Source organism: Hippocampus guttulatus, chromosome 18 (assembly GCF_054856545.1).
Source record: "Hippocampus guttulatus isolate MCC_2025c chromosome 18, RoL_Hgut_1.0, whole genome shotgun sequence".
Classification (NCBI taxonomy): Eukaryota; Metazoa; Chordata; class Actinopteri; order Syngnathiformes; family Syngnathidae; genus Hippocampus; species Hippocampus guttulatus.
This window is the reverse complement of record NC_141278.1, coordinates 4,501,784-4,519,532: the sequence shown is the minus strand read 5'-3', so window position 1 is coordinate 4,519,532 and position 17,749 is coordinate 4,501,784. Positions and strand designations below refer to the sequence as shown.

General features: G+C 44.3%; 3 protein-coding genes across 6 annotated transcripts; 2 read left to right on the top strand and 1 right to left on the bottom strand.

Moving 5' to 3' along the window:
* The first annotated feature begins 467 nt into the window (after positions 1–467).
* On the top strand, positions 468–1,339 carry polr2k (RNA polymerase II, I and III subunit K). The gene is made up of 4 exons (XM_086136673.1): positions 468–535; positions 742–809; positions 1,065–1,157; positions 1,254–1,339. The coding sequence occupies exons 2-4, from the start codon at positions 749–751 to the stop codon at positions 1,274–1,276; spliced, it is 177 nt and encodes a 58-aa protein (XP_085992799.1). The 5' UTR covers positions 468–535; positions 742–748; the 3' UTR covers positions 1,277–1,339.
* Positions 1,340–1,644: 305 nt separating this feature from the next.
* LOC147190705 (sperm-associated antigen 1A-like) lies at positions 1,645–6,177 on the top strand. 4 transcript variants are annotated; one of them, XM_086136668.1, is made up of 8 exons: positions 1,645–1,987; positions 2,583–2,682; positions 2,772–2,924; positions 3,038–3,195; positions 3,559–3,700; positions 4,061–4,187; positions 4,443–4,581; positions 6,033–6,177. In XM_086136668.1, the coding sequence occupies exons 1-7, from the start codon at positions 1,690–1,692 to the stop codon at positions 4,575–4,577; spliced, it is 1,113 nt and encodes a 370-aa protein (XP_085992794.1). In that variant the 5' UTR covers positions 1,645–1,689; the 3' UTR covers positions 4,578–4,581; positions 6,033–6,177. The 4 variants fall into 4 exon arrangements, with proteins under 4 accessions (XP_085992794.1, XP_085992793.1, XP_085992792.1 ...); XM_086136667.1 differs by having other exon boundaries at positions 2,583–2,697; XM_086136666.1 differs by lacking the exon at positions 6,033–6,177 and having other exon boundaries at positions 4,061–4,570.
* LOC147190704 (E3 ubiquitin-protein ligase RNF19A-like) lies at positions 5,150–17,186 on the bottom strand. The gene is made up of 10 exons (XM_086136646.1): positions 17,020–17,186; positions 11,372–12,113; positions 10,031–10,239; positions 9,618–9,762; positions 9,289–9,451; positions 9,084–9,198; positions 8,009–8,167; positions 7,652–7,871; positions 7,208–7,351; positions 5,150–6,578 (listed from the first exon to the last, which is right to left on the bottom strand). The coding sequence occupies exons 2-10, from the start codon at positions 11,968–11,970 to the stop codon at positions 6,029–6,031; spliced, it is 2,304 nt and encodes a 767-aa protein (XP_085992772.1). The 5' UTR covers positions 11,971–12,113; positions 17,020–17,186; the 3' UTR covers positions 5,150–6,028.
* Positions 17,187–17,749: the final 563 nt, after the last annotated feature.

The following is a 17,749-nucleotide window of genomic DNA, read 5'->3' as shown; positions in this document are numbered from 1 at the left end:
GCAAGCAGACAATATGTTTGTCACAACAATTATGTGTTCATGACATCTGTGACTGTGCAGAGGAAGCACAAAGTATCTGGATGCAAACACGAGCATAATTATTGTGTTTATGTTGTGCAAACCTTCAAGAACAATCAATGACAGTATTTGCACGCAGAGCAGCAAGTAATTAAATACAATGCATGACAAGTGTTAATGGGATGAGAAGAGAACTGGATACAAAGTAAACGACATGCATAATTATTTGGGGTCAGAATTTAAGACACAAAGAGTATGATTATAAGAATAACTGGAAAATATTTTGAGAGAATAGGGAAGTTTGCTTTGTTCGGAGATGATTACTGTATCTTAAAACAGGTTCATACGTGAAACGTTGTTTTGCTTTTGAATTACATTTGAACACATTTGAACTTCCGCTATCTTCGCGACTGTGTTCTTTCTGACCAATCACAACCTCTTTAGTTTGTGACGAGTGCGCATGCGCCTTTTAAGCCGTGCGCTCGCAGAGAAGTCAGTGGTCCAGCTAATCTCGCTGGTAAACACCATGACATTTTGATTATTTAAATGATTATTCGACTTGTAATGTGCTTTAATACGTGTTTCAGTCACACGTAATTACCCTTTTCGCTGTAATACATGGTCCCAAGGGCTAAATCATGTCGAACGTGCCACGCTGTTGTTGTTGTCATGTGCTAGCATGTTGTGGAAACTCTGCTAACGTACGTCTTGTATATTTTCAAGACACAAAATGGAGCCCCAGCAGGACGTGCAACCACCAAGGCAACAGCCTATGTTTTATATCTGTGGAGGTAACTGTTGCTTTTGCTACATAAAAGTATTTATTAATTGTATGAAGTGACGTTGCAGATTTTGATTCCATATTTGTGTCGTAACTATGCGAATGGTGAAGAGCAGACTATTGTACCGTTTTCCAAATTTACACTGTAAAATTTCCAAATCAAGAGATGTATTTTAAATTTTAAGAAATAATTTCACCTCCCCATTTCAACAATTCAGTGAAGTCTATTGCATTTTAGTAATGTGTGTTGTGTGGGTGTTTGCAGAGTGCCACACTGAAAACGAAATCAAGGCCCGTGATCCAATCCGGTGCAGAGACTGTGGGTACAGGATCATGTACAAAAAGAGGACAAATCGATGTATCCTTTTGGTGTCTGCATAAAACGTGAGCGTATGTATGTATGTATGAATGATAATGATAATATCGGTGCCTTTCCTTGACTGGTGATTCATAGTGGTTGTGTTTGATGCCCGGTGAAGTGGATCTTTTTTGTATTCTTGTGTCTGAACATGTGAATAAAAATGGCAAATCAATAAGTGACCCACATTGAACTCCTTTTTCTTCAGTGCTTTTTGTTCTGGAAAACTGGTGGTATACTGTATTTGCCACTCGTCCTGCACTACTATGTTTATGAATGATTATAATGGGAAAGAATGATTCAACATTTGGTGTCATATTACAGTGTCCATTAGCACAACACTTTAAAAATCATAACATATGCTAGCAGTGGATAAGGAGCATCACTGCACAGCCATCGCCCCTCCCCTTCAAAATGTAACGTCATTGAGGGGGTGTAACCTATCAGAAACCGCCCATCCAGATGAAGCTGCTGCAGCTTTGGGAGCGCAGGAAGAGGAAGAGGAAAGACGTACTGCTGAGGCGGTGCGGGCATGGGGAATGCACAGGAGAAGCCTCCCGACAGTAGGGGACCAGATTGGACCACCACAACAGCCGGGGGGGCCATGGAGAACAGGAGCAGAACTAAGGTGATACCCAATGGGAACGACGAGGGCACCCTGTCTTTCCGGTGCCTTGCAGCGGATGAAAGTTATCTGGATGCCCCAGCTGGGGGTCTCCCTCCTCACCTGGCCCGCATCAAAAACGAGGGCAACCACCTCTTTAAGCACGGACAGTTTGGGGACGCCCTGGAGAAGTACAGCCAGGCCATTGATGGATGTGCTCAAGCAGGTCAGTTGACAGACAATGCAGATTTTTTTTGGTATTTAATGTTTAGATTTTTACACACGAAATGGCACATCAGTTTCACTATGACTAGCGGTGCATCGATTAATGGACAACTAATCAATTAGGAAATTAACGAATCATTATTTTGATACTTTTTTTTTTTTAATTCAAAATTACCCAAATGCATCTTGCGTACATTAGGTTCAATGTTATCTTTACGGCAACACAAAGTTAGAAGACTAAAGTGTCTGTTTACAAAAACCCATTGAAGACTATGAATGATATTTCAAACACTTTTATCACTGACCACTATCGAGACTTTGATCTTCACGAAAACCAGTACCATTGGCTGACTGCACAAATATCTCTTTGATATGAACAAAAACGGGAAAGTTACATTTGCTGACGTGTTTACAGAAAAATAGGTTGCCTGAACTCCATAATGTCGATGTTTACAAAAATGTGAAAGCTAGATTAGCTCTCTTAATATTTACAGAAACCCATTAGGGTGACTGAACATTATATTCTACAAAAACCTGCACTTCAAATGGAAGAAGTGTCATTGACAAAAACAACAAACAGATATTCTGTCTTGCAGGCGTCAGCAACCCAGAGGACTTGTGCATTCTGTACTCCAACCGGGCCGCTTGCTACCTAAAGGACGGCAACAGCGCTGACTGCATTGAGGACTGCACCAAGTACGTTTGTGATGTGTATGTGTGGGAGAGGGGGGTTGGTGTTGGGAAGGCAATGAACAGTGACCCACAATGGTGTGCGATCCTCTCAGGGCTTTGCAGCTGCAGCCGTTCTTCCTGAAGGCTTTGCTGCGCAGAGCCATGGCCTATGAGTCGCTGGAGCGCTACCGCAAGGCCTACGTGGATTACAAAACGGTCCTGCAGATCGACACCGGCGTGCAAGCGGCGCACGACAGCGTCCACAGGTCAGGTAAAAAACAAAAACAAAAACAACCCTCCATTAAATGACATAACATGACAGAAAAGTGACATCAAATGAAATTGAATTTGACTTCTGTACGCTTTTCTGTCCATTCAGAATCACCAGGATGCTAATTGAGCAGGACGGGCTTGAGTGGCGGGAGAAGCTTCCGGAGATTCCCACCGTCCCACTGGCGGTGCAGCGGGAACACCGCGAGAAACCCGCTAGCGTCCAGCAGGCCCAAGCCAGGGCGGCCCGGGCCTTGCAGGAGGAAGGTTTGTGTGCGTGCGTGTGCGCGTGCGTGTGTTAAAACATTCAGACAGTGTGTAAAATGCGCAGCATCAATAATGCAGAAGGGAAGGAGTCACATAATGTCGCTGTAATGGAACAATCTAGATCAGGTTTCTTCCTGCAGTGCGCTCGTCACATGACTCCGCTGTCAATATGATTATTATTCCTGCTCGCAGCTGACATCACCCATTTCTACAATAAAGAAAAGCACATTGCCTGTAAGATCTGGCATTCTTTGAAGTTGACAAAAAAAAACTGACTACATTTTTTTGAAGACCAATCAACGATAGCTAACAAACGATAACATTTCACTCGCAACAATGGATGCCAATTTTCTTTTAATCCAGCCAGGCGAAAAGAGTCCCGCTTGAGTGTGTTGAAGCACGAAGGCAACGAGCTGGTGAAGAAGGGTCACTTTGAGGACGCTCTCCACAAGTACAGCCAATGCCTCGCCTTAAAACCAGACGACTGTGCCCTCTACACTAACAGGTACACCTAAAGATGAAAGACGCAAACCTATATAAAATAGATATGAAATACATTCATCATGAAATAACACGTAGGCCAAAACCTAACATGATACAAATAAATTGCTTAATAGTACATGCCATGAGTCCATAGCATATCATAAAATTGACCAAAAAGTCAAGAATTCACATTTAAACAAGTGTACCACGACCAGATTATATAACATGACATAAAATAAATCAATAAAAAGTTACTGCATTAAAAAAAAAAAAAAAAAAAAAAAGAACCATCTCACCCCAAAAAAAGAAAATATGATTGAAATAATGCAGAAAAGCGCCCGGCCGCCACACATTTACTGTAAGCTTGCTGAGCCTCCCACAGAGCCGTCTGCCTGCTGAAGCTGAGCCGCTTCCAAGAGGCCAAGCAGGACTGCGACTCTGCTCTGCGCTTGGAGCCCGCCAACAAGAAAGCCTTCTACAGACGAGCGCTGGCCCACAAGGGTCTGCAGGTGCCCGCCTGTGATTGCAGTACAGTACTTAAAATGGAGAGGATGCATCCAAGCCATACATGTCGAATGTACGCTATCATGACCCAATGTTACATAAACATCTCTTATTTCGGTAGTCAATTACTCAACGCAGACAAACCACCTTTCAATAGTATCGGTTTGCATACCAGCCTAAACTATCTGTATTAATATGTGAGGGTTCACCGTGCTGGATTTTTGGACTCTTACCCAATCTACGCTTGTCTCCACGCCCAGGATTACTTAACGGCCAGCGGTGACCTGCAGGAGGTCCTCCAACTGGACCCCAACGTCAAGGAGGCGGAGCAGGAGCTACTGGAGGTCACCGCCCTGCTGAGACAAAGCCTCATGGAGGACGCAGCGCACACGTAGAGCGGTATGACTCTGCCGGGGGGGGGGGGGGGGGGGGGGGCTCATTTTTCCACTGTCTGCTACCCTGAATTGCCCATTGATGCCACGAGATGGCGACAAAGCACACCACTTTGTTTCACCTTGGTGTTATTTTCTATTGCCTTGTTTTGTTTAATTTGGATGTTTTTGTGATAACCGTCGAACAGGAAATGATCTTAAACGTCACATGATCCCCCCCCCCCCAAATTCAGAAGGGGAATGGAGCGTTGTCAGCACAAGGTGGAGTGGAAGCGCAAGTGTTTTGTGTGTGCCTTGCTGAGATTTACACCACCGTTGATATGATACAGTACGCCAAGTTTGACTGCAATTCAGTTTTGAGGAACTCGTGTGCAGTGGAATCTCAAAGTGGAATTTTCATACAATTTTACAGGATGCCTACTTCAAGAGTCTAAAACAGTGATTCAGATCAAAAGTGTGACGATGATAGAACAGCCATTTTTTTTGGTCAGTCTTGACATTGCACAACATCAATGTGCTGCATGGATTTGATGTGAAATAGCACAAATGTACAAAATAAAAAAAAATGACAAGACTTCATTTGAGAAATTTTATTCTTTTAAAGGATATGCATTTGGATGCACATTACAAAGCCGATAATTAGTAAATATATGCTTCCCCGCCCCAGAATGAAAAAAAGATACACTGTAAATAAACATAGCACTCTTCTGTTAGCATTCAGAGAGTTAAGGTATTTTGATGACAGTGAAGAGGAAAAACCTTGGAAGTTTTCCCCAAAAGGCACTGAGGGACAAACAAACACTGTATTTGCATTCATCAACTGAACGAAAGGGCTCGAAATAGAAACTAAAGTACAGAATGGGATTCATTCAAGGGAGAATCCAAATTAAAATACTTAAAAGATTTTGTTGTACAAGTGCTACACAGCTTGACTAAAAATATGAACTTTGGCGAAATGTGAGGCAACAAAATGCTTCTTAGTGATTTTTTTTTTGCATAGTTTCCATGTGGTTTGTCGAATATTTTTTTCCCATTCAAATTCTTGTAAACTTACAAAAAAAAGAGACCCAACACAGGGTTGCGAAATTTAAAAAAAAAAAACTTTCCAAAAATGGAAAATAAGCAAAAATAAAGCACATTTGCACAAACAATAATACATGTTAAAAGAAAAACATATTGACTTATAACTGTGCTACTAAATGGTCCCTCTCAGTAAGAATGGGTGGCACAGTGGTGGACATGTCTTTTTTTTGTTGGTTTAATCTCCACCTTTGCTTTTCTAGAGCGAGCGCCTTACTTGCACGCGTACATTCAAGTTGACCTTCTGATTACCAATTTAAATCCTCCCGCCCTTCGCCATCAACGCTGACATTCCGCTTCCTGTTTTCCAGAACGAGACTTAAGACAGACAGTTCGTGAGTTTTTTTTTTTTGTTGTTGTTGTTGTTGTTGTTTTTAGATGTCTGTTGTGGTGCAGTCACGAGTGTCGGCGGGGGCGGCGTCTTCGGCAATATACAGAACCTCGCTAAGCGAAGACGTGGGGCGGTGGCTTAAGGCGGCGGCGTGGCTACGCTGAGGCGGCAGCTGCTCCAGGCGGTCGTGCTCCACCTCGGGCAGCGGCATGACGGCCGGCCCATCGCTCAGCTCCACCGCCTTGAGCGCTTCCGTCTCGCTGAGCTCAGCGGACAGGCGGCTGCAGTGCGAGTCGGCCACCGATGGCAGGCTGCCGCTTAGCGACGGCGAATCCAACTCGGACGAGATGGTGCTGCGGCGCTCTGCGTCTGCGTGCGTGTGGTTGACTTTGGACTCCGCCTTGCCTCCGCCGCGTTTCCACAGTTTCCCTTTGTTATTCTTGCTACCCGCCAAGGAGCTCGACAACTCCCTGGGGTGGCTGCCGCCTACGCTTTTACTGCTGCAGCTGGCTTCATCCAGGCTGCTGCTGGCACTGCAGTGTCGCAACTTCTCTTTGGACTCCACGTCTGCTTGCACCTCCAGACTGTTGTCTCTGCGCGGTATGCATGCACATCAACTCCTTTCAATCACATATCAAGGCAGCACTAATGTCAGGTCAATTTGTGCTCGCTAACGAGCCCCATGTGAATCTGGTTTGTTTATCCTGAATAACTTAAAACTATTGACGGATTTGTGAATGTGTCCATATTAGATGCACGCCGTTGATACTTTATGATCCACTCCTTAAGTGCTATTCCACCATCTGGTAACAGCCACAGGCAATTGCAAACTCTTCAGAGAGGCATTCCTTATTTACAGATTTTTGTTATTTGCGGCAAGTGTGGCTGATATCTACTTGTGGTAATTAAATATTTTGCCAGCCCATCCTCAATGCATATAAGTAGTATAGAATAACGTTTTTTTTTGTCCAGTACTAACTCAAATGTTATTGACTAAATTTATTTAACACAAGAAAATTGGAAAGATCTGAAAGAAGAGAAAACCAAGATCAGCATATTTTTTTTATGAATCCCTCCCATCTTGCATTTTATTATGAATGTGATGTACATCTTCGTAGATTGTTGCACTGTTCAATATGTTTTTTTTGTATGATCTTAAAAATGCAAGTGCCATAAATGCTCTAAAAACATATGAAGAGTGATAGCATTTTGCTGCGCTGACCTTTCTAGAGGCATGTAGGCACTGAGGATGGAGCCCGCCATCGCCTTGGTGCTGGCGTTGTCGCTCATGGTGCCGAGGCTGACGGTGGCCGACTCTCCGCTAAGACTGCAGCGCTCCTTCTGGACATCTGCCTGCACCTCCATCCTAGAAAATACACATTGTCTCTAGTACAACAAACTATACTGCTGCGGGATTTGTTATACCTGCATTTCAAAAAAGATTCGTATATTTTGGATCACCTTAGGAAATGACATTAAATCTCAGGGTGAAAGAATGAGAGTTAGGATGTTGTTGTCAAATATAACAGGACAACGTTTATCCAAAAGGTATGAAGAGGTAAAGGATCTGGGGCATTTTAGATTCATCCTGAAATTTCAGCCAATCAATATCTCCGATTCGTTATGAATATTAGACATCTGGCTGTCCCCCCCCCCCCCCCCCCACCTGTTGTAGCAACTGCCTGACAGGCTCCCGGTGATGCTCGTGCCAGCGAGGGCGGTTGTGCTGGCGTTGTCACTCATATTGTCGCGTTGGGCCGAGCCGACGCCACAGCGCTCCATGTGGCTGCCGCTCACGCTGAGGCTCAGGCCCGTCAGGCCGCCCACGCTGGCGCCGTCTCCCAGGCTGCCGTTGTTTAGTCTCGTCTCGGCCACCGACGTAGTGTCTGGACGGGTCAATGGATTTTGCGGTTTTATTCAAAATCTCACAAGACTTCCGTTCAGGGGATTTATTTGTAATGCCACCACCACATAATCATCTTTTATTACTGGACTTTTTTTTTTAGAAAATGCCGGAAGTCACCTGTAGCTGCTGCGCCGGCACCCATGTTTTCATTCTCGTCGTCAAACTCGATTCGCACGCCTTTGCCGCTGCCCGCTGACACACCGCAGCCGCCACTCCGGCAAAGCGAGATGGGCACCACGCCGTAAACGTACGCCAACATGATGGGCACGCCGATGCCTGTAAGTACATTATTGAGATCCGAGAGGGATTAACTCAGAGCACTGTTTTTTTTGTTGTTGTTGTTTGTTTTTTTAATGGGAATGAGTGGAGTAAAGTCTTGGCCAACTCCGGTTTGATCATTCAGCTGGAGTAAAAACCAACATTAACTATGCCCAGCAGACAGCAGCATCAGACCTCTCTTGGATGAGCTCACGGTTGTGCCACAGCAATTTGTAAAACATGAGTTCCCCTTGGAAATACCACCGTAACAAGCAGCTTGTGACTGATCGAAGTGTTTGACATGTTAAATGTACAACAGAGAGTGTCACAACAAAAAAGATGACAGATTTTTTTTAAATTTAGAATTGATGACACAATGAACGTAGGTACACACACCTGTATGCACGCATTACTAAATACTATCATGAAATGGTATGCAAATAGTTTGTAAAGTTTATAAAATGGGAAATTGTTACGCTGGTAATTCACAGGCTTGTTTTGTTTTTAAAAATCGGAAAAATCCTTTTTATAGTCCGGTATTGATTCATAACACCACAAATCAAAATCAATGTAACCCACATTAAACGGATGATTGGGAAAACCCCTACTACTAATGTACGTCCATTGTTGCCGATTAACTGTGAAGTTATCTTAGCTAAAGTTCCAATATCGATACAAATTCATTTACGCTGTGCAAAATCTACAGAACTTCACATAATTAATTGACAGTCTTTCATTTCAATTATTAACATAAAATGAAATGCAAAGGTATGATAGTACATTGTGGTTATGCTAGACTACAGTAATTTTGTATCGGTTCGAAACGTTTTGGCAATGAAAGAGCATCAAATCTTTAATTTGGTACTTTATGTGTTGAGAGAACTAAAAGAATCCTTAGTTAAGGAGTGCTAAGTGAAAGGAAGAACTTTCTTACCAACAGTCACAGCTGCCACTGCGGGTGACACGATGACTGACAGTGTCACGCCGCCCGCAATCACCAAGTTCCTCTTGTGCTTCGAGACGTCTTTGCCCTCATAGCGATTATGGATCTGATGGAGAGGGCCCAAAAAAAATCACAGACTTGCTTACCCCCCATCAAAAAAAAACCCTATGTGGTTCTTTATGACCCGAGGCCTCACCTTTCTGCCCACGTAAACTGGAATGCCGATTATCATGGCGGGGAATGCGATGCCCGCGATGAGGGCGATGCCCACGGGTGCACCCACTAAGGTGCCCAGCTGCCAGAGGATTTTCTTCTTTCTGCTCCACGGCTTTTTCCCCCAGAAGGTACAACCGGATGGACTGGGGGGTGGCGCAAAACGTATAATGGTTTGGATCATCGTTTGGGCTATATTTACAGTTAAAGCCATTAGTATATGCAAAGCTCAGTCCCAGCATCTGTCGCAGGACGGAGCCCGTGCGACTACATTTCATTCATGTGCCTGCGGGGAAGGTTTAAGCGGCTTACCTGAGATAGTGCAGGTCAGAGATCTCCTTCATGCAGAGCCAGCAGAACTCGCAGCCGCAGACGGCGCAGGTCATATGATTGCAGCTGCCGTCGTTCATCTTGATGATGCAGGCGCCGCAGCGCGGGCACGGCTTGATGTCGTCGCCTAGGAGATGGGGCGTCGTCAGCACACGGATAAGAGTTTTACTGTGTGCGATGGCAATTTGAATTTGATTCATTTTCCTTGCCGAACAATAACCCGCCGCCACGGGTTTCTCCACCTAATACTTAACCAGTGAGGCAGGGAAAAGGTGGTGTGGAAACATTTCAACATGCTGGGATTTCAACACGTTATTAAGACACCCGGGGACTATTTTCAATTGTAAAAAATGACATAACATTTCTCCTCTTATACGAGTGTTATTTTTCATTACCGGCAGCGCCACTCTCCTGGCTGTAACTGAGTGACGAAGAGCGGAAACCGCGCAGGCGGAAATGCTGCGCCCGCTGCTGCCGCGCCGTGTCGCACGTCTGGTTGGGATGCCACAGCTGCTTGCAGTGGTAGCAGAATTCCGTGCCGCAGCCCTCGCGGCCGCATGTGATCTTCGGGCAGCTGGCGCAGCCGAATGCGATGACGGCGTAACTGCGTAAGGAAGGGGGAGGGAGGGGGGGGCTTGAGTTAAAAGTAACTGACTGGGATGAAAACAGGGGTGAGGTTTGACAGGATGACACTCGAATGCACTTGAAATAAGGACACTATTTGGATGGTTAGTCATAAAAAAGATTTTGTGAATAAGCGATAATGACTGTTAATAATAATAAAAAAAAAGAGGGGCGGGGGGCACTTAACGATTGCCGAAACCACCCAGTCAAAGAGGCATTCTTGCAAACAGCTGGGGTTTGACTCAACTAAAGGCGAGGGCTCATCAACCAATCAGGGCTGATCTGACGAAAGCAGGGAACGTCGAGTCTGGGGAGCGGGTGCTCTCGCAACCGCGTGGCATGTGATGGCACCCTGGGGTCAATTGTAAGCTCGGCTCAATTCCAAATCCAACAGGTACGTCTCCCCCGGGAGCAAAGTGTGGACTCTGTGCCCGATACAAACAAACCAGACCCTGGCCTGACCCTCGCGCAAACGTCAATGTGAAGACGCGAAAGGACAAACACCAGCCATTTGAGCTAACGTTTGGTTGTGACTAATCGGAAAAGAACGTGTACTGCCCAGCTTAATATTGTAATAAATGTGTTTCATTTGTTCGGTTTGTTGAACAGAATGTGGCACGTTGCACATCCATTAGAGAGAATATATTGGCTGGAGAGACCATGGTGCTATTTATGTTTCAAAAATAGACTATGGTGCTATTTATGTTTCAAAGATATTGTCGTGGAAACGAGAAAGGCTTGATGTTGTGTCTTGAAGTAGATGCTAACGATGGTACATAAAAAAAAAAAAAAATCCTCTATCCATTTTTGAAAGCGTATGTTCTCGTCCTCGTTATCACAGCTAAGTTTTGGCAAGAGAAGCTTGGGCATAGACAAGCTTTGTCTATGCCCAAAATGGACAATTTTGATCCTTCAATGAACCCGAGAGGGCCAGTGAAGACATAAACCGGTGCACAATACTAAAAAAGTGAATACCTGCATTGTTCCTTTGAATTAATCAGCGTATTTCACACTGCCGATCAAAGTCAACTTCTTTTTTCCCCAAGGACCACCTCATAAATATAATGCAAAATGTGCGAAGGGCTTGAGGGGGATGTCAGTCCAAATCTTACCCGCAGTCGGGAGCGGGGCACCAGCGGCAGTCGGGCTCGGCCACCAGCCACCTGCGCAGCATGAACTCCTCATACTTCTCCATGAGGGCACGGTCGGCCAAGATCATGGCAATGTCATGCGGGTTGAAGCGCTCCGAACACTCGGGGCAGCAGATGTTCACTCGTGACTCGGAGATCTCAATGCGCAGGTACTGGCGCAGGCAGTCGGCGCATGAGCGGTGGTGGCATGTCATAATGTCGGGGAAACGGTCGCGCGTGTGCCGCAGCAGGCACAGCGGGCACTCCAGCAGCTCAGAGGACCCCGCCGCCGAGGACGTTGACGCCGCACCCTGCACAGAGTGCGCCGACGTCCTGTCGGCCAAAGCCTCCGGCGGCGCGCTGTCCACGCTGACAGGGCCGGGGGGATCCAGCGCCGCTCTGGACTTGCGCTTGGCGTCGCGCTCGGATCGCCGCCGCCGTCCGAAGAGCGCCTGCAGGGAGAGGCGGCGCTTCTTCGGGGTCTTTCTGACGGAGGGCAGGCTGATGGAGGAGGCGGCTGAGTTGAGGTCGCGCTCCGAGCCGGCGCTCCCATGATGTTGCTGGTGCAGGATGCTCATCATGACCAGAGATCACCGGGTGGGGAGGGGGGGGGGGGTATGATGGAAATAGATGGGGAGGGGTGGGGGAATAGGGATGTCAAGGAAGCTTGGGACTCATGTAAACAAAGACATGATGGCTGGGAAGGGGTTTGTGTTGGAAAAACCTAAAAGTGGGGAAAGAAAGAAAAACATCATGAGGGATGGCCAACTTAAAAAAAAACCCCATTACCCTCACTGTAACTGGCGCCAATATTGAGTCGTTGGTTGCCATGACAACGAAAATACAATTTATTTAGGCTTGTTGTTTTGTAAAAGTACTTTATATTTCTATGTGAACTTTCATATTTGTTTTTTCTTTAAATTCTCTTAATACGTTATTTGCAATGTTTTGTTAAGAATCACTTCCGGGTCACGTGCCGTGGATATCGAGAAGACAACTTGAGAGAGAGACAGAGCTACGATACCGTGTGGTCTACGTGATTTAATTTGAGCTACTTTCGGTTTACCAAGGTGCACACGGTATGTTATTCTGTGTTTATTTATTTAATGTCTTCTTAAAGATATTGTAATTTTGATGTTGTTTGAAATGTGTTTTAGTTTTCACGGTGTTCCACGATTAAACGTTTTTGGACATCAGTACGAGGCGTCATCCTTGACCGGGGTAGATAATCTCACCATGAAGTGGATTTTTCACCACCTGTTACTCTTGTGAGTAGTTTTACTTTATTTGGCTGTAGAATACGGTGGTTCACTCTTTTATTCGAGACAGTTCAGAGCGTTGCGTAATTTGTGAACTCGCATCACTTTGTTGAATTAGTACAACCGAACGGACAACAGAACAAATATAAATGAGGATTCTGTCACATCAATACCCTTGCAGGGGGTTAAAAAAATAGTTATTCGTTTGCATGAGTCATTAACGAACGGAAATTGTGTTTCGCGAAGTCATCTGCATGGAAACGGTCATTGTTTCGGAAAACAAACAGAGTGCAAACAATGTTTCAGCAGTGCATTGACAATCACGCAGTGTAACGCAGCTGGAAAAGCCTGCCGAGAGAGAGTGAGAGAGGGACTTTCCATCTGAGTGTAGTCACCGTTTGAGGAAAAAAAAAGTGTGTTTCCACATTCATACAGTCGAAGTTTGTGGCTCATGCATTATCAGTGCACACACACAATGGGTTGATGTCCCAGTTCCTGAAAACAGGCCCTTGGGGGCAGGAAGCCCGCTGTCGAGCCACAAATGGCTCCCCACCAATCACTGCACATCGGCTGATGATTCGACATGTCTGTAATGATGTCGCACAATTTAAAATGTATGACAGCATACTATAATAATTTCTATTATATGAATATCCTCACCGCTTTCCGTTGTCTGCGGCCAAAGCAAACAGAGGCGCGGTAACCCAAATACCAGCCGCGACTGAACTTTAACACTAAACACACATAAGAGGCCGTGTCGCTCAGCCTTATGTTTTCCTTTAAGGGTGATTATGCCGTCCGCGCGCGTCATTTTCCTCATAAAATATCTAATGAAGTGAAACGAGGCCGCGGTCTCGTGGATCGGACTACGCCAATGGGAGGCGCAAGGTGTACGGTAGCAAGGCTTTTGTGATCATTACAATACCCTTTCCTGACCAACTGCTGCCAGCAAATTGTTCACTTGGACTGACTATTTTTTTCCCAGAGGGCCCATGCAAAGTATGAACAAGATCAGAGTCATAAAACGATAATCTTTTGGTTTTACAGCATATGCTAAAACAAAGCCACACGAACCATTTCACGAATATTAAAGTTTTTTTTAATCGACTGCAAATAGAATTAACTCACTTCGTCTTGCAGTCTTTTAAGCGTTCACTATGACAGCGTCTCAAAAACGCAAACAAATCTGTGCCTTTATTACCTCAACTTTTCATGGAACAATATATCAACACGCCGAGTGTACTTTGCCATTTGAAATTGGACTACATTGCAACGTCGCTTCGAATGCGATTAATTGTTCAGCCCTAATACTGAGATAATTGACAGAAAAGAAAATCATTTTCACTTCTGTACGCATTTCAGAATCAGATTTTTTTTTTTTTTTTTTTTACATCGCCTCACTCAAAGCAGTCGAATCTGTACTTCTACTGTTACCATCTTATCAGTAGTTCTCCTTTAATACAGTGCGTACTCAAGTGCAGAGAGTACTTCATTTGGCAACCTCTGCTACATTCGGACGTTCGAGACATTTTCCAGAACTTTGCTTTGACATTTCGTTAGTGCCACAGCCTGGTTCTGTCCCACCAAACGCTAAAACTATTTTCCAGAGCGATGCCACCGTTTACGAGCGACGTGCTGGAATCTTCGCCGAGGGTTCAGCCAGTTCTTAATCGCAACCAAACCTCAGCGGGGATGACGTCATCTTCCTGCCATTTTGCAACTTTCGGCTTCAAAGTAACCCCTCGCACAATGACAATCTGGGAATGGGGAGATTCCGATTGGACATCGCGTACGCTGGCGTCCGGTGACATTTCAGTCAAAGGGCAGACTTCCTGAGCGCGACAATGCGCGAGCTGCCAGTGCCGCACCGGGCCTCGCCGGCAATGTCGCTTTTTATAACCGCGTCTGTAGTACTGTAATTGTTTTCGCTTTCCCGCGGACGACAAAGTAGCGACCGGGCCTTCCCGCGCTGTCATTTCACACTGTGGGAAGAAAGCTATTGTTAGCCGGTGCGGCTGGGGTGAAAGCTGCATTACTATTTTGAGATTGTTCATCTGTCAGCCAAAGTATGACAACCTTAACAGGCGGGATGGAGAGGGCGGCGAGATGCACAATTCTTTTGTTGTCATTTAGCAAAAAAAAAAAAAAAAAAAAAAATGCCATACATGGCTGCAGATGACCAGTTGTTACCTTTCACACTGCCTGTCAAAGTTCCCTGCGATTTTCCCTCCCTCGAGGTAACTAAGCACGCACTGATATCAGATTCTGAAGGTTATTTTTAACCACGAGCAAAAATATCACAATATTAAGATTACAGCTCTGAAATTCCTTTATTGAAATATTTTGGCAAATAAAAACAGCATTTTCCCATTGAAGAATCCGTTTTGTTTTTCAACAAAATTTCAAAACGTGTATCGCATAGGCAGTTGAGGTCTGCAAGTTCTGCTACGGCCCCCGCTCCCCCCCTGACATCTTTAGGATTTCCCCGACACAATAATACTTGGGACTCATGCGATCAATCACGTGACTTCTTTTAAATCCCGGCGGCTGTGTTTACTTCAGGAACAAGGCCGAGGAAGAATGTGGCTGTAAAAAGACGCTTGGCCGAGGAAAAAAGGTCATCAAGCGGCCCTAAGAACGACTCTCGAGTTCCTATCGACGCAGTTGTCTTTGTCGAGGGTAGCTTGAATTCATCTTAATCTTTCAAGCGGAAGCATTTTCACACCACCTCTGGATGAGTGTGAGAAGAGCATTCATTAATAAGGGTTAGTAAATAAGCACTGTTCTCTGCAGTTGAAGCCTTATCTTGACAAGGAAAACAGCTGACAGCCCATCATAAAACGTTTGTAGAAGGCCGTAATTTTTCATTTACACTCTGTTAAGGTTAGTGATCACCAAATTTGTAAGCTGCGGTCGGAACAAAAATCCGCCGTCACTGGTTTTAATGACTCGACTGTGTTCATATTCTTGTATCGACTCGTATGAAATGCGTGCAATTAATGTTACGGCGAGGTCGACTGTTGCTGCCATTTTTTTTGACGGTTACATTATGTGAGCAGATCATGAAAGCGGAGTGAGGAAAATAAAATAACACACCCATCAGGCATGAGATCTTGTAGTATGAAAAGATGCCTTTGAAACGTTGCTGGACCCAAAACGTCAATTTAAACTAAAATGTCAATTATGTATGCAATAATTTTTTTGAAAACAAAAAATTGTTTGTGTCTGACAGCTTATGTCACTTCCAAAATGTTCACAGAGTAAAAAAAATATGGTTCGAACAATCATCAAAGCACAAGGTCCTGTTTGCCCTCTTTGTGACACCAAAAAGATCAAGCACAATGCTGACAATGAAATGTTAAGAATATAAGAGGCTACTTAAAAACATTGCCCGTGGTGACCCGTTGCAGTTAAATCCAATTATGACCAGTTAATGGTTTGCTTTTTAATTTTTTTTGCAAAGCGCAAGCAATCTGGGCATGATCTTGTCGTGAGTCCAAGTCAACTTGGTTAAACGTGTGGTTTACAGGACCAGTCGAGTCGGTTTTTGACATTGGTTGCAGGATAACTCAATTTCGCGATAATCGTGTGATGTAAGCAATAGAAAATGAAAGCAGTAAGGGGAAACTTTCAACAAAAGAAACGCTCATTGGGACATCCCTAAGAGACAGAAGCAACAATCGCCAATTTGAACTGAACGACACTGACAGCAAATATTGTAATTCTAATTGTTTTTACACTAAAAATAACAACTTATTTCTGTCGTTTCTTTCTGTGACAGCCAATGTTAACGGCAATAAAAATGATGACTTTCACTACTTCTTATAACCTCTCCACGGATTGGTTGATTGTCTAAATTACGCATTTGCTACGAAACTATATATTACGACTTTTGACGAGAATCGACGCACAGAATATCCCTTTCGAGCAGTTAGTGACGGTTAGGATGACGCGTGCTGACAATTACAAAGCTTGCCCGTGCAAGGGTCTGTATTTTCTAAGAGCAAGCAACAGAAAATGCGTTTATATTTAGCGTTGGCTAATCGCGTTTAGCCTGTTAGCTCTCCCTTAGCATATCCGCTAGCGCCCAACTTTAATAACCGTCTAAAGAGGAGTTGCCACCGATTGGGTTTGATCTCATTTGTTACACGCGCCGCGGCTAGCCGCTTCAATACTAAAGCATTTTAACTCCACGCAGGGCCGAAGGAAACTTTAAAGCGAAACGATTGATCGCGCTGAACCTTAAAAGGGAAAACTGTTTACATGCTAACCGACTAGCTCCGCCGTCGCCCCGAAACATGAAGGAAGTTGCAGCTTGCGAGGCGATCAAAAAAGATCCCGAGGTTTTTGCGTCTTTTCGGATAAACTTACCGTCGAAGTTGTTGGTGGAAGTCTTATTCTGGGAGCTGACAATTCACCGCCGTGTGACGATAGTTAGTGGAAGAAGGAAAAAAAGTTGCTTTGGACGACCAGGTTTAACGTACGTCCCCTGGGTGTGTGTGTCCGTCATCAAGCGGTACTGTTGTGAAACTGGAAAGCGTTGGCATCTGGTTAAAATGTTTTTCATAATAAAATATCCTCGTTTTGGTCAGCACCAGGAGCCTTGTCGAATTAGATGCTTACCTTTTCATTACAACGTTGTAACCTGATCTTTGTAAACTAAGCAATCCTACATCACGTGCATTCGGGTTTAAAACGGTGTATTTAATGTTAAAACATTCCTGTTTTAAAATGAGTACCTTATTAAATGTAAACATGTTTAATGTGTTGTACATAAAAAATGAACATAGATTGCAAAACATTTGCTTTCAAGTGTGGCATTTCGCATTAAAGCTTACCCTTTTGAAGTAGGAACCTCGGAAAATAAAAACTGTGTTCATGTAATGTTTTCAATGTGTTGTACGTCTAAAAATAACGGACAAATGTAAGTCTGCATAGCATCCGTTTTAAAATGTAACATTTCCCAATAAAACAAATCCATTTAAAGTAGAACTGTTTCAATGTGAATCAAAATTATCGAAAATCCTTTACATTTGTTTTATGTGTGAAAGTAAAACAACCTCAACCTATGTAATATCACGTTTAAACTCACCTACACTCA